The sequence below is a fragment of the Salvia splendens genome, chromosome 13 (assembly GCF_004379255.2).
Source record: "Salvia splendens isolate huo1 chromosome 13, SspV2, whole genome shotgun sequence".
Classification (NCBI taxonomy): domain Eukaryota; kingdom Viridiplantae; phylum Streptophyta; class Magnoliopsida; order Lamiales; family Lamiaceae; genus Salvia; species Salvia splendens.
This window is the reverse complement of record NC_056044.1, coordinates 9,492,856-9,508,726: the sequence shown is the minus strand read 5'-3', so window position 1 is coordinate 9,508,726 and position 15,871 is coordinate 9,492,856. Positions and strand designations below refer to the sequence as shown.

General features: G+C 39.2%; 1 protein-coding gene across 2 annotated transcripts; it reads right to left on the bottom strand.

The window, feature by feature from the left end:
* Positions 1 to 576: 576 nt before the first annotated feature.
* LOC121762768 (protein NPGR2-like) lies at positions 577 to 7,031 on the bottom strand. Of its 2 annotated transcripts, none has more exons than XM_042158757.1 (7): positions 6,713 to 7,031; positions 6,540 to 6,611; positions 6,137 to 6,389; positions 5,532 to 5,784; positions 3,804 to 5,017; positions 2,076 to 2,229; positions 577 to 1,097 (listed from the first exon to the last, which is right to left on the bottom strand). In XM_042158757.1, exons 3-7 carry the CDS (start codon positions 6,359 to 6,361, stop codon positions 778 to 780), a joined length of 2,166 nt encoding a protein of 721 aa, XP_042014691.1. In that variant the 5' UTR covers positions 6,362 to 6,389; positions 6,540 to 6,611; positions 6,713 to 7,031; the 3' UTR covers positions 577 to 777. The 2 variants fall into 2 exon arrangements, with proteins under 2 accessions (XP_042014691.1, XP_042014690.1); XM_042158756.1 differs by having other exon boundaries at positions 6,545 to 6,611.
* Positions 7,032 to 15,871: the final 8,840 nt, after the last annotated feature.

The following is a 15,871-nucleotide window of genomic DNA, read 5'->3' as shown; positions in this document are numbered from 1 at the left end:
ATTTAGATTAAATTAGTCGCAGCTCATTTAATATAATATTTTTACTCGAATCAATAACTTGAAAGCCAATGTATGTGAGAGTGAGTGAGTTGCAAGTAATAAAAAATATTACTAGTAGAGTTATTACTATTTTGAGATGTTCTAAGTTAATTGAGTCATCTCTCTTACTTTATTTACCATTTAGTTAGCACACTATTCTCAATTTTCATGCAAAAAAGAAGCACATCAATTAACAAATAACATAGGGAGTACTATTCATTACATCTAATTTAGAATCTGAACTAAACAAATCCATTGTTTGTGTTGAGAAATCAAGAATCAAGAAAAAGTAAAACGCGGTCGTGTGGTTTCTAAACTGTGCCAAAGCCAATCCAAACTCAAATTAGTTTCTGAAAAACTAAAGTAATAGTAAAACGAATCAAACCAAACCAACCAAAATCATTTGATTTTTCAATTACAACTATAATGGCAGAGCCTTTACCACATGAAAACCGATTGACGTCACTGAGTCACTCTGCATAACAAAAATTAGTAAGACGTATAGAATGAAATCCTAAGCTTGTTATAGCGCAAGAATCACAAAAAAAAATCATTAAAAATGAAGATAAACATATAAAATCTCAATCTACATAATCAAACAAAAAGTGGATTTCTCATTGCCTACATCACAATCACATTGCAGAAAATGGAAAAAGACCCAAAATTTCGTACTACCTTTTTCTCCTCTAAATGGCACAGACAAAGTATAAAAATGATGCTCACAGAAGGGGAACAGAGTCATCGGAATGGCTCAACAGGTTCGGTCTCTTGGAGGACAGCAGCAGCTTCGAAACATTCAGCAGCTTCCAAAGCTGATACACTATCTTCTCCATCCCTGTGAAGGAGGCCCAGCTGATGCCAAGCTGATGCATTCATGTGATCGAGTCGTAGAGCTTCCGTCAGAAAGCTTCTTATGATAGCCTGGGACCTACAACTGCTTCCGCTCAGAACCTTAGCCTTGGAAACTAGGCTTGGGACATGAGTTGGGTCGATTTCCAGGGCGAGCGAGTATGCCTTCAGTGCTTCTTTCTCGTCGCCCTTCGCTTCTTGAAGCAATCCTGCACTTAATACCCAAAATGAGTCTCATAACATTAGGTGGAGGGGTATATCAATATTAAACGCCCCCTAATAGAATGAAGCACACAAAATCTAACCAAGTCGCTAGCATAATACGCTGATGTGGAAAATAGAGCCACTTAAAACCATTTCGCTTCACTCACAACCAACAAGTATAACCTCTAGCCCATTTCAAGAAAAATCCACTCAATCCACGAGGTCCTTAATGTCTAAAGAGCTATTATTTGGCGCCAAATAACAAATTCAAAGTTACTTTCAAAAAAATTGGATTTATTTTCCTCCATGACCATAGAACCAGTTATTTTCCTGCACAGCTCTTCCCATTTCATATTGCAAAAGGGTAGTAGCTTCACCAAGAAAAATTAGTGAATATAGCTTCCTTTCATGAATGCCTTTTATACAAACTTCTAAAGCTAGCTAGCTCTTCGCGATCATCAAAAGGTGGCCCCTCTCAATCTGACATCAGACAGTCGCTTGTCCTGTTCCATGCTTTAGGAAAAGGAAAAGGAAAAGTCCTCTTATTTCCAAAAAGGATAACAAAGAGAGAAAAACCCGTCTCTGTACATATCTAGCTATTCATAAAGGTTGATGTTGAGCCATAAACTTTGGTCAACCAGGAACAGGGTATTACGATACAAACATATCAACAAAAGTGTATTCTGCGATCATTTGGAAAAATAACAACTACTGTAACAAATATACTACCATCTATTGATACTGAAACTATGAACTTATCAAATATACAGGACATGGCCTTATGGACAAGTTCACATGCTTTTCACATTAACTGCTCACAGTAAAAGGTTCCATAACTTGTCGGAAAAAAGCCTAACTTGTTCTTTTCTATGCTCACTTTTTGATAGTGTGTTGTTCCACAGAGTATAAGATAATAAGAGCCAGTAAAACTCAAATTGTAAATAAAAAGCATTTTGACATGAATAAAAGGCCAAGCAGATTACCAGTGGCATGCCATCTAGAGGCAGAAAAGGCAGTAATGGTTTCAGATTTTGAAATACAGAGCTCAGCATCATGCCACCGAGACAATTTAATGTAGATGGAAGCCAAACCAAGCCATGTATCCAGCTCTAACTTCTTGATATGGTTGTGGTTCTCCTGCCATTTCAGTAAAGAAGGGCTTTCATTAAACAACCCATGGACCAGCTATGGAAGGGTAAGATAATTAGCATGCAAATGTGTACAACAAAAGAAATTCGTGACACGTATGGCCAATGATAACTCCAAATCATTCTAAAAACAAAAAAAAGATTAGTCTAAATCACTCTGATAATATAAGTTTAAAGCAGAAGGATCACAATAAAGCATAATCAAATTCAAACGTAATATCTCCACAAGTTCCAATTTTCATAAAACATGGCCACTGTAATAAAGATTGTATTATCTGATCTTTGACAAAGCGGGTTAATTGAGCACAACATGATATATCTGAATTCAGAAGTATGACACACCTACTTGTCAATAGAGATGAGAATGAAGCTACTGCAAACATGCTGAATATGCAAATCACAATGGGTGCTACTTATTTGACTCGTAGCACTATAAGATTAGACAGGCAATGGGGTGGTACTTAATGAATTGTTTTAGAATGACGTAAAACTAAGGGCTTAGAATTAGGTATTATAATATTGAGATTATATTTTTTTGAGATGATACAGAGATGACACTTCGTATCATCTGACACAATTTGTCAATTAGATATCCTACAATAGGACATTTTCTCAATAAATAGTTAAGAGCGTCAGGTTTATAAAACTCAAGAATTAAGAACAAGGTCACTAAATGTACTAATATGGGATTGACAACAACTTATATCAGACGGACAAGTAGATATCCTATATGAAGTTATGAACAAATAATCTCTAACAGGTCGTACCAAAATTCTCTCCCAAGTCCCAACATTACCAAAACTACCTTAATAACCAGATTGTGCAATTTTAACCTACACCAACAATCCTCATGTATCTATTATAAAATCAATCCACTGATTGAATCGGGAGCAAACACCTACCAAAAAAATCCTTTGGATTTAAGAAGACGCCAGTTGGAAAAGGTATTTATTTTACACAATGCTCTTCAGACTATTTAAACTCCCACTACAGCCCTTAAAAAGTCAAGGAAAATATCAAGTCTACATCAAAGTCAAGTTGACCATCATCACAGCAGGAGAATCCAGATAGGGCACTGTTGGACCTATTAAAACTTAAAAGCAATTGAGCTCCATTTATGAGTTGAATATACTCTTTAGTCAATCGATCAGAAGAAACAGCTTTATTCATGGACTTAAGCATGGTATCAAAGCTCTTATAAGCTTTAATAATAAATAGTGAAAATAATTCATGGTAGTATACATACTTTTTTGCAGCAAACTAATTACATGTATAAACCCATTATGCAACATTAATCCCATGAGCAATATTTTCAATCATTCATGTAGAACAGTAAAATATAGATATAAGCGGAAAAGTAAATAGACATAGTAGAGAAAGTAGCAGTGTATTTGGTGTATTTTATTACTCAACACAAGCCACATATATATAGTACAAAACACTAAGCTAGGCTATGTCACATCACCGATGTGGGACAGAATACTAATATTCTTAACAATTCACAAATAAAATAACCATTAAATTTGTCACATGTATGCCGAACAAGGAACTAGCAATACATACCTTAAGCTTCTTCCCTAAACCAACACTTTTAAGTTGAACCTGAAGGACAGCAAGCAACTGCGAAGAAGTTTCAATTGCCTCCTTCACTAGACCCTGAGCAAGCTGGAGCTTAGCTTTACTTCTCAACAGTTCTCCCTGATCCCATATTCCAGTCTGGTCTAAAGCCGCATTAATGATAGTTTCAGCATTGGAAAAAGATTTTTGAGCAGATAATATTCGAGCCAACAAGATCCATCCTCTAATATTAGACCCGCTTTCCAATTTAAGCAAGTTTTTTGCATGATGTAGTGCTGCATCCAGCTTTCTCTGCTCAGCATATTCTAGGGATAAATGGTAAATAATGAAAGGGTCCTTCAATTTTGTAACTCTTCCAGCTATTTCCAGGGATTCAAGTGCCTTGGACAGCTTTTGAACTCTCTCAGTGTCAGTTGCAACAGACCTAGAATATGTTGACAGTGAGATGCCCAACATGCATTCGGCAAGACCCATCAACTGATCGCATCCCCTGTGTAAGTTGTCAATTGCAATCTGAGAAAAATTAATCCCTTCACCAGCAGACTTAGGATTCCCCCCACATATCTTTGAAATGAATAACAAAACTGACAAATAGGTCGAATCCACTTGAGTTTTCAACACTTTCTTCCATAAATTCAAGGCCCCCATGTCATCACCTTTTCCATGATAACAGATAGCTAAAATATGATACCGTTCCTTTCGGTCTATAACTCCAGGAAGGAGTTCTTCGATTTGATTAGCTAAAGCCTCTAGTCCACCAGACATGGATAATGCATATGAAAGGTGATCTAAAATTGAAGGATCCCACTCAATCCTCTTCAGTGAAACTTTTCTCAAAAGAATCATCAAAAGAAGAATGGCTTCCTCAATATTGTTTTTTGGAATAAATGCATTCTCCATTTGATGCCTCAAGTTTGGGGCAATGGCTTCAATTCCACTGTACAAAAGGAAAACGGCAAACTCTTTTTGGATCTTAGCTGTAGTTTGTGCATCTAGGTTCCAGTGATTAAGAAGGGCCCGACGGTATGACAAGACTGCATCACGGGGAGAATCAACAAGTTTCCACAATTCAGGAAGCAACTCGGTGGCCTTATTTAGAGTCTCCTGCAATTTACAGTCAGCACCAAAGTTTTCAGGCAAGGCAGCTGGTAATGATGATTCAACAATGTCCAGAATAACTGAGCATGATTGAGCAGCTTCTGCAAAGATGATTGGAAATATTCAGATTATTATTCACAATAAGCTGATAAAAAGCTTGAAAAATGATTTTATCTCCACAATTTTTCATCCACCTACGGTAACAACAATTATATGGACTGAAATTGCCAGAACACATCATAGAAAATAACACTATTGACTCCAGAAAATATCTCAAGAAACTAACTGAGCAAATAGATGAACACAAAAAGTGATAGTTCTTCACATACAGATGCTAGAAGAATGAATCTGAGGAATAGTTAGAGAAATAATTTAAAAGTTGACAGTTCCAGTCTCTTTTATTAGCAGTATGTCACTGCCTTTTAATTCAAAATCTTCTGCAAATTCACATCTCATGATTGGTACTGAAAATGGCATACATCATACCAGATGAGTTCTAACCGAACCAAATCAATGAAAACACCAAATAATTTTCAAAAGAGTTAGTCAACAATAATAGACCATTATTTTCAGGATACTACACGTGGTCAAACAAAAAAGAAATGGATGATATACCTTTATACCTCCCAAGTGCTTGTAATGATTTTGCCTTTAGAAAGACTGCTTCAAAAAGCAAGCTAACTGCATGTATTGACATGGGAGGGGCCGCATAGTTCTGTGATCGTCTCCTATTAGTTTCTCCATTTACTGAAAGCGTGATTTTAATCTTTGGAGTTATAGCAGCTATATCAATCCCTTCAAACACATGTAAGGCTGCTTCTATGTTTCCTTTTTGATATTCGTACCTCCCTAACAATGCTCTGGCTTCCTGTAGAAGAAAGCACATCGTCAAGTTGCAAATGAAGTAGTTATTTTTAAAAAGCACACTGACTATCCTCAAAGAAATTGGTCTAACTTTGATGAACCTCAGCCAAAGATTCAAAAAAGGGTGTTAGAGATCGATAGGTTACAGGAGAAGATCTCATGAAATCTTTCCTTATGTTGTTACCATAATTATCTAAATAATTGATTTAAATAATCTTTATTTACCTTGTTTAGATAGTTAACTAGAATAAAGAAGGAATGGGCTAATTATGTGGTTTTTTCTCCAGTAAATCAATAAGAAAATTTTCTAAGCAGTCAATGGATAAAGATTAGCATCAAGATTACTAGAGAAAGACCTCATAGTTTAAAGAACCACTTTCTCGTAGTGATGTCTCAGCTTCTTCGATGTTGCCGGTATCAGGCTTCCTTTCGGCTTCCCCAGGCTGCGATGAATGCACACTAGCCGAACTATCATTGGGTGAAGAAGATGTGACCATTTCAACTGCGCGTAACTGCTCCCCGGAGCAAAGACACGGCATTGTCTTTCCTAGCCTTACTCCAATCTGCTTCTCATTCCTCATAGCGTATCAACTCCCTAGCCTAGGGAATCTGAACAAGAATAAAATTAAACTCAAAGCAAATTCATGAACACAAGCTGCAGGAAAGAATTCTAATAGTAATAATTAATTACTCACACTGCAAAATTAGCAGAGAAACATAAACAAGTGAGTCAAATAGTAATCAAACCAGAAACCTTACCATACCTAAGTAGATCCATAAAAATTCCCCTACACTCATTCCACAAGCTCCGCATTACCAATGATCATCTATCTATTTACAGAAAAATAGCAAATTAAGTTGGAAAAACCAAACCACACCAAAAAAAAACGGTAAAAATTGAAAGAGGAGAAGAAGTTATGTGAGCGACCGACCTTTCGCTATCGGAAGAAGAAGAAGCACATGTGAAATTAGACGGCCACAGCTCATCAACATCGAATATCCCAAAGAAAAAAGACGAAATGAAAGAGAATTTGCGATGATCAAAACCATACAAGTTCAACAATCACTCTCCTTACTTTGATTTGCAAAACAAGAGAGGCTTTCGCTTTCTTCACAGTTGGACTGGAGGAACTGATTTTGAGGAAAAGCGTGAGAAAGCAGCAATTAACGCAGCAGTTAAAGATTTTTTAATGTTTATTTTCGATTTCTGAAAGAAGAAACAGAAGTAGTAGACTGGATTTTAGGAAGAATAGAGACTTCTTTCTTCTACAAAGTGGGTCCTGTTTGGTTAACAACGTCGCCTAATTCAAGGGCCACATTTTATAATTAATTCAAAAAAATTAATTCTTATTATTAGGTGCATTAAATCTTGCATACATTAATTAATTTGTATTAAATGGAGTAAAAATAAAATTCTTGGTTCATGTTATATTATGCATTGCATTTGATGGAGTTAAACAAAAATAATTCTCATTATTATTATTGTACGTCAAATATTGGACACATTTCATATCATACATTTGGAAAAGACTTATTCGATAGTTTAAATTTTGTAATTATTGAATAATATGATTTGAAAAGTCAAAAACTTGTGAGACAATTATTATTGATTTAATTTATAATTATTGACATTAGACACACAAAATGTCATGCAAGATTAATGCCAACAAACACTACTAGATCTTCTATAAATACCAATTTTATTAATCGAATATGAAGTACTTACTAGTTTTGTATATTGTATATTGTATATTGTATTCTCTCTGTTTTACGACATTATTAATTTATGTTCTTATTTATGATATTATTTGTGTTTTTAATTATGATATTTTATCTTTTGTGCAGCAATCCAGAACTTGCCACAAGGAGACGAAGAAAAGATTAGGTTAAAAGAGAATAATATTATAACATTAATTTTTTTTAACAAATTCATGATATTTTAGTCATTTTAGATTTATATTTTTTTGAAACTGTAGCTGTGAAGTTTCAGTTTAAATCTCCATTTTAGTCTCTATAAAATATCATCTTTTTTTATTTTTGCAAACAAAATTTTCAAAATGTAAACTCCATTTATTATGTAGTTTACCATTTTCATACAATGATATTGTTTCTAATTTCATTTAATTAATTTTAATCTAAATTAATTTTTTGAAATATTTTAATCCCTTTATAATATTAGTTTTTAATAAAATTTGTGGAGTGAAAATATATTTTATTTATTTTTATAAGGAAAGTCAAAATGGAAAGGTCTTCAAAATATAAATTGAATACTTATTTAAAAAAATTGAAGGGAAATAATAAAAAATTTAATACTCCCTATATCTAAAAATGTTACTAATCAAACATATATAAATACAATTATAATAAATTGAGAAAAGAAGCATAAGGGCATCAATAATAAGGGTTTCAAAATAAGTCCCAAAATCAACATACACTTAATTTTCTATACCTATAAATGTGGCTAATCAAACATCTACAAATACCATTTCTATAATTGAGGCATCAATAATAAGGGTTTCAAAATCAGTCCCAAAATCAGCATGACCATATTTTTTTCCATGTCACGTTAGCATTTAATTTCTGCCCCAACAATGCCAGATCTATAATCATCCACAACTTATTTCACCCATTTTAAGCCTTTTTCCATGTTTTTGCGCTAAAACAATTTTTTTTTTTTTGGCAAAAAACATAGATTTGAAATGAAGATTATGGTACTTATGGATTGTTGGTTTCTGGGATTACAAGATAACAAAACCGGGCGTAATACAACCCAAAAGAAGGAATACAAAAAAGAACTGAAGTTACAACGAAAATGAAACAACTAAACCAGTATGCTATGACAGCCGAGTCGAGGAGGCCTCTTCCCGCAAGACGAGATACGCCCCGGTAGTGCTCTCGGTTTGGCGTGTCGTCCCCAAAGGTAAAACGGCTACGTCTCTTCTGATGCAGCACCGCAATCAGCAGAGCTCCGGCGAACGGGATGGAGGAGAGGGCAGAGCTTCGACAGAAAGACAATGCAGGGAGAGGGAGAGAGCTTATGCAGAGAATGCTTGTAGGTGTGTGTCCTAATGCAGTGGTATGACTAGCCATTGAAGGCTCATCATGGCAAAAACGTAACCGACGTCGGTTACAGGCGTGTGGCTGTAATGTGCCACCCGTGTGTGGAGCGTGTGGATTTCTCACGTGGCAACCGTGACTGTGCCTCGCTTGACGACGTGTCAAGCCACTTGGATTGCTGACTCGGCGGTGGTCCAAAAAGAATATTTTGGGCCAAGCACCAAGCCCAAAGACCACCCAAAGACCAATTGCCAAGATCGAGATCGAGATCGAGATCGAGATCGGGCTCGGGCCCGCGACCGCGACCGCGAGCGCGAGCACGAGCACGAGCACGTGCACGGGCACGGGCACGGGCACGGGCTCGGGCTCGGGCGGGCGGGCGGCGGCGGCGGCGCGCGCGTGTGCGCGCGTGTGGGCTCTTTCACCCATCTTGGTCCACTATAATTATTAAGTAACATAAAGTCACTTAATTTATACACATTAAAGATGTGTTAATCCTCCAATGTGGGATAATTAACACTAGTTAATTATTCCCTAAGCTCCATCTCCAAGCTTTAATTAAAAGCTAATTATGCCCAACTTTAATCCACTATTTCTCACTCACCGGAAATCGGATTTGAGAAAGTGAATATACTACATTTACCTACGTAAAATGTAGATCGACGCTATGTCATTTAATTTCACAAAATTAAATGTCTCGTCACATTTATTATTTGGTCAAAATCCATTGACCGGGCATATTTAATCCATGATTTTTACAATCCCCCACATGAGTGGAAATAGCCGAATGCATATGCATGCAGACACAAGCTCAACCCTCGCGAGGTATATAAGCATAAGGATAGGTAGTTGTTGACTTTGAACCCTCCATATTCGACACCATCGGATACACAGGCGGCTTAGTAGCGCGATGCTTTGAACTAATCCCCCACGGCGTGCACCGAGACAATGGTGTTAACACTTAAACACCTCAACCTCATCCGTTCTCACGTTTTGTGTCCATTGCGGTCTTGGACACCACTTTGGATTCATAAGTGCGTTTTTTTATGAAGCGACCACACTTCGCACTTACGTAGGTGATTCTTAGTCAAGTACCTTGCCATACTTGGTCTCTTTGAGAATTCCATCTCTTTGAGATCCTTAAGAACCATTAAAAGTCATAGACTTAGCCTTTACCACGAGGCAAGTTCTCCAACACTCTATTGCTCTCTAGGGAATAGATATAGTTTGAGTGTTTTTCCATGAACTCTCATAGCTTAGTTGTCCCTTTGAACCAAGTTCTTGGGATCTCCAGTCATCATGGTTGGGTTACCACTATGACAATTCTTTAGTTTGTGGATTTCAAACCCATTCCCTCTAGCAACTTATTCATTTGATCACGGTTTAACCCTTTGGTTAGCGGATCCGCTAGATTATCTATTGACTTCACATAGTCAATTGTAATCACCCCTGTTGTGATCAAATGTCTCACGGTGTTATGTCGTCGACGTATATGTCGAGACTTACCGTTATAGAAACCATTGTTTGCCCTTCCAATAGCCGCTTGGCTATCGCAGTGAATCAGCACTGGTGGCACTGGCTTAGACCAACATGGAATGTCTTCAAGGAAGTTCTTAAGCCACTCGGCTTCCTCACCAGCCTTATCCAAGGCAATGAACTCCGATTCCATTGTTGATCGGGCTATACAGGTCTGTTTTGTGGATTTCCACGATACAGCACCACCCCCAATAGTAAAGACATATCCACTTGTTGAAAGTGAGTCTCTATTATCGGATATCCAATTGGCATCACAGTACCCTTCAAGCACCGGGGGGTATCTCGAGAAGTGTAGCCCAAGATTTTGAGTGTGTTTTAAATATCTCAAAACCCTCACAAGAGCTCTCCAATGCTCTTTGCTTGGATTGCTCGTGTAACGACTTAACTTGTTCACGGCACAAGCAATGTCAGGTCGAGTGCAATTAGTCAAGTACATAATGCACCCGATGACCCGTGCATACTCTTCTTGTGCAACGGGCTCGCCTTTGTTTTTGCTCAAGTGAACGTCGAGTTCAATTGGAGTCTTAACCGGCGCGCCATCATAGGCTTTGAATTTATTCAATATCTTCTCAACATAATGTGATTGTGTTAAGATGATTCCATCATTCGTTCTTAGAATCTTCATTCCAAGAATTACATCGGCTAGACCCATGTCTTTCATGTCAAAGTTTCTCTTTAACATGGCCTTTGTATCGTTAATTACTTGAGTGTTGCTACCCAAGATTAACATATCATCAACGTAGAGACACACTATAACATGACCGTTATTAGTGCTCTTGATGTAGACACATTTGTCGCACTCGTTGATTTTAAACCCATTTGATAACATCACATTATCAAACTTCAAGTGCCATTGCAATGGCGCTTGTTTCAATCCATATAGGGATTTCACGAGCTTGCATACCTTTTTCTCTTGTCCAGGTACTACAAACCCTTCGGGTTGTTCCATGTAGATTTCGTCTTCTAGTTCACCATTCAGAAACGCGGTCTTTACATCCATTTGATGAATCTCGAGATTGTGCAATGCAGCAATAGCGAGAAGCACCCGGATAGATGTAATCCTTGTTACAGGTGAATAGGTATCGAAGAAGTCATGTCCTTCTTTTTGTTTAAAACCCTTTACTACTAATCGGGCTTTATACTTATCAACTGTTCCATCGGCCTTAAACTTTCTTTTAAGAACCCATTTGCATCCTAAAGGTTTAGCACCTTCGGGCAAATCAACCAACACCCATGTGTGGTTCAGCAAAATTGAATCAATTTCGCTTTGAACAGCTTCTCTCCAATGCAGCCCGTCTGGGCCAGCAAAGGCTACTTTTATCGATGTTGGTTCTTCATCCAACATGAAAGCAATGTAGTCAGGACCAAAAGTTTTTGGTGTTCTGACTCTATTACCACGTCTTAGTACTGTATCTTTTGGATCGGGCCTTGCACGCTTGCGCGATTCAGGTTCCGCATCTGTTGATTTAGAACTAGTGGCTTCTTCTTCCACTTGTTTAGAACTAGTGGCTTCTTCAATTCTTGTCTCAGAATTGGTTGATACCTTTTCCTTATCTTTGCAAGGAAAGGTATTTTCGAGAAATACAGCATTCCTCGACTCAATTGTTGTTCCTATTGTGATAGTCGATATTTCAGACTTGTGAACAACAAATCGATATGCACTACTGTTAAGTGCATATCCAATGAAGATGCAATCAACCGTCTTAGGTCCGATTGTAACTTCTTTGGGCGGAGGAACCATCACCTTTGCCAAACACCCCCACACTTTGAGGTATTTGTAGGATGGCTTCCTTCCCTTCCACAACTCATAAGGAGTAACATCTTTTCCTTTGAGAGGGATTTTATTCAAGATATAGTTTGCTGTCAAAACAGCTTCCCCCCACATGTTATGTGGTAATCCTGAACTGAGTAGCAGTGCATTCATCATCTCTTTTAGAGTTCGATTCTTGCGTTCTGCAACACCATTAGATTGTGGTGAATATGGAGCAGTTGTTTGATGAATTATACCACTTGCGTTGCATAACTCCTCAAACGGGGCTACATATTCGCCTCCTCTATCGCTTCGAATCATTTTGATTTTACAACCAAGTTGATTCTCAACTTCGTTCTTATAATTTTTGAACGCCTCTATTGCTTCATCTTTGCTTCTTAAAAGATAAATGTAGCAATATCTTGTGCAATCATCTATGAAAGTGATAAAGTACTTTTTACCACCTCTAGTTTGCAACATCTTTAAATCACATACATCCGTGTGAATTAATTCAAGGGGTTTTGTGCTTCGTTCAACCGAGTGAAACGGCAACTTAGTCATTTTTGCTTCAAGACAAATTTCACATTTATCTTGGATATCCAATTCATTAGCCTTTAGTAAATCTAAATTTACTAATCTTTTAATGGCTTTTGAATTTACATGTCCCAATCTACAATGCCACAAATTTGAAGACTCAATCAAATAAGAGGAAGTAGATGCTTTATTCTTATTGGCCAATGGCTTCGCAACACTTCGAGTTGCTACACTAAGCTTGAAAAGCCCATCGGTTACATAACCTTTTCCGATGGATTTTCCAAACTTATACAAGACAAACCTATCGGACTCAAATACAAGTTTAAACCCTTTATTAACTAGTATTGATCCTGACACTAGGTTCTTGCGGATGTCCGGGACATGCAGCACATCCTTCAAAGTGATAGTTAGGCCAGACGTCATCATGAGAATCACGTTGCCAACGCCGAGGACTTCGGACGATGCTTGATTCCCCATGTTGATCTTCCTCCCTTCAACAGCAGTGTAGGAGGCAAACTTGCTCCTGTCGGAGCAAACATGAGCAGTAGCGCCGGTGTCGATGTACCAGCCTCCCTTGTTATCAACAAGGTTAACCTCTTCAGTGACCACTGCAATGAGGTCGTTCTCATCCCAGTCCTTGAACTCCTTCTCAACGACGTGGGCTGCCGGCTTCTTCTTCTTGCTGCGGCAGTCTTTGGCAAAGTGGCCCGGTTTGCCACATTTGTAGCAGTCGCCTTCAAACTTCCTTGAAGGCTGCTTTCCCTTCCCTTTGTCATTTGGATGGTTTGGGCGAGGGCGTTTGTTGGAGGGACCGCCCCGCTCCAACAGGTTGGCTTTGGCTTCATTTGGGGTGAAGCCTTTAGCCTTCTGATCACTTTTGCGCACGTCGGCCTCAATGCGCAACTTCACGATCAAGTCTTCAAGGGTCATCTGCTTTCGCTTGTGCTTGAGATAACTCTTGAAGTCCTTCCAACTTGGAGGGAGCTTGTCAATGATCGTGCACCTTAGGAATTTATCGGGCAAGGTCATCCCTTCAGCCACTAATGAGTGGATGATCATTTGGAGCTCTTGGACTTGCTCCATGACGGGTCGAGAGTCGACCATCTTGTAGTCCATAAACTTGGATGCTACAACCTGTTCAGTCCCTGCAGCATTGTCTATGCTATATTTCTTCTCTAGGCTTTCCCACATTTGTTTAGATGTGGTTACATTGGAGTATACATTATAGAGGCTATCATCTAATGCACTTAAAATAAAGTTTTTACATAGATAATCCCCTTTTCTCCAAGCTTCATAGTCCGCCATGACTTCGAGCCTAGTCTCTTGGTCGCTTGGCGCGGGCGGCTCGTTCTCCGTGAGGAAGTTGGCGACGCCCAATGTTGTCAAGTAGAACAACATCTTTTGATACCACCGCTTGAAGTCAGATCCTCCAAACTTTGGTGGCTTCTCGGCAGGTGGCATCATTCTTGGTGCCAAAGGTGCCGCAGTTGGTCCTTGGAAGGAACCAATTCCGTTGCCCCCGAAGGAGCCAACAACTTGGTTGGGCATAGAGCTCCCACCATTCATGTTGGGCATAGAGCCCGCCATGGTCGTACCAGCCCCGAAGGGACTAGCACCCGCATGAGACCCGAAGGCCCCAGCATTCGTGTTGATCCCGAAAGATCCAACACTAGTATTGAGCCCGAAGGCACCAACACTCGATCCATTAAAGGATCCGAAGGAACCACTAAAAGTGGAACCAACCGAACCACCAAAGGTGGAACCAGTGGACGCCCCGAAGGGGTTGTCCCAAACCCAAGGGACGGTGGATGAAGCGGCTGGGAAGCCAGGAGTTGGCATCATCGAGGGAATCGATGAAGTGTTGACCGGTCCAGTGGTCGCCATGGTGGAGGGAATGGCGGCGGTGGCGTTGGCAGCAGCAGTGTTGGATTCCGTCGACATCTCCAGCAAAAGGTGTTAATGTTTCGGAAGTTTTAGTTCAGTTTAGAAGTTCAAATTCCTTCAAAGGCAAGCTATCTCGTCTTGCGATTGTTGGTTTCTGGGATTACAAGATAACAAAACCGGGCGTAATACAACCCAAAAGAAGGAATACAAAAAAGAACTGAAGTTACAACGAAAATGAAACAACTAAACCAGTATGCTATGACAGCCGAGTCGAGGAGGCCTCTTCCCGCAAGACGAGATACGCCCCGGTAGTGCTCTCGGTTTGGCGTGTCGTCCCCAAAGGTAAAACGGCTACGTCTCTTCTGATGCAGCACCATGCAGGGTCAACCAGCCATTGAAGGCTCATCATGGCAAAAACGTAACCGACGTCGGTTACAGGCGTGTGGCTGTAATGTGCCACCCGTGTGTGGAGCGTGTGGATTTCTCACGTGGCAACCGTGACTGTGCCTCGCTTGACGACGTGTCAAGCCACTTGGATTGCTGACTCGGCGGTGGTCCAAAAAGAATATTTTGGGCCAAGCACCAAGCCCAAAGACCACCCAAAGTCCAATTGCCAAGTCCAAGTCCAAGTCCAAGTCCAAGTCCAAGATCGAGATCGAGATCGAGATCGAGATCGAGATCAGGCCCGCGGCCCGCGGCCCGCGAGCGCGAGCACGAGCACGGGCACGGGCTCGGGCTCGGGGCGGCGGCGGCGGCGCGCGCGTGTGGGCTCTTTCACCCATCTTGGTCCACTATAATTATTAAGTAACATAAAGTCACTTAATTTATACACATTAAAGATGTGTTAATCCTCCAATGTGGGATAATTAACACTAGTTAATTATTCCCTAAGCTCCATCTCCAAGCTTTAATTAAAAGCTAATTATGCCCAACTTTAATCCACTATTTCTCACTCACCGGAAATCGGATTTGAGAAAGTGAATATACTACATTTACCTACGTAAAATGTAGATCGACGCTATGTCATTTAATTTCACAAAATTAAATGTCTCGTCACATTTATTATTTGGTCAAAATCCATTGACCGGGCATATTTAATCCATGATTTTTACATGGATGAATACCATATTGTAAAGGTTATTGCCTCTTGAGGAATTCTTAGTTAGTTCAGCTTAAACTTTTCAATTGCTTTTCTGCCAAGGTAAAGAATTTCATTTAAACATATTAATGTTACCTCTTGACATATATGATATATCTAACTTGTTATAATATGTGACCTCTTGACACATATCTAACTTGTACTCACAGGAAAATGATGTAATCATCAACT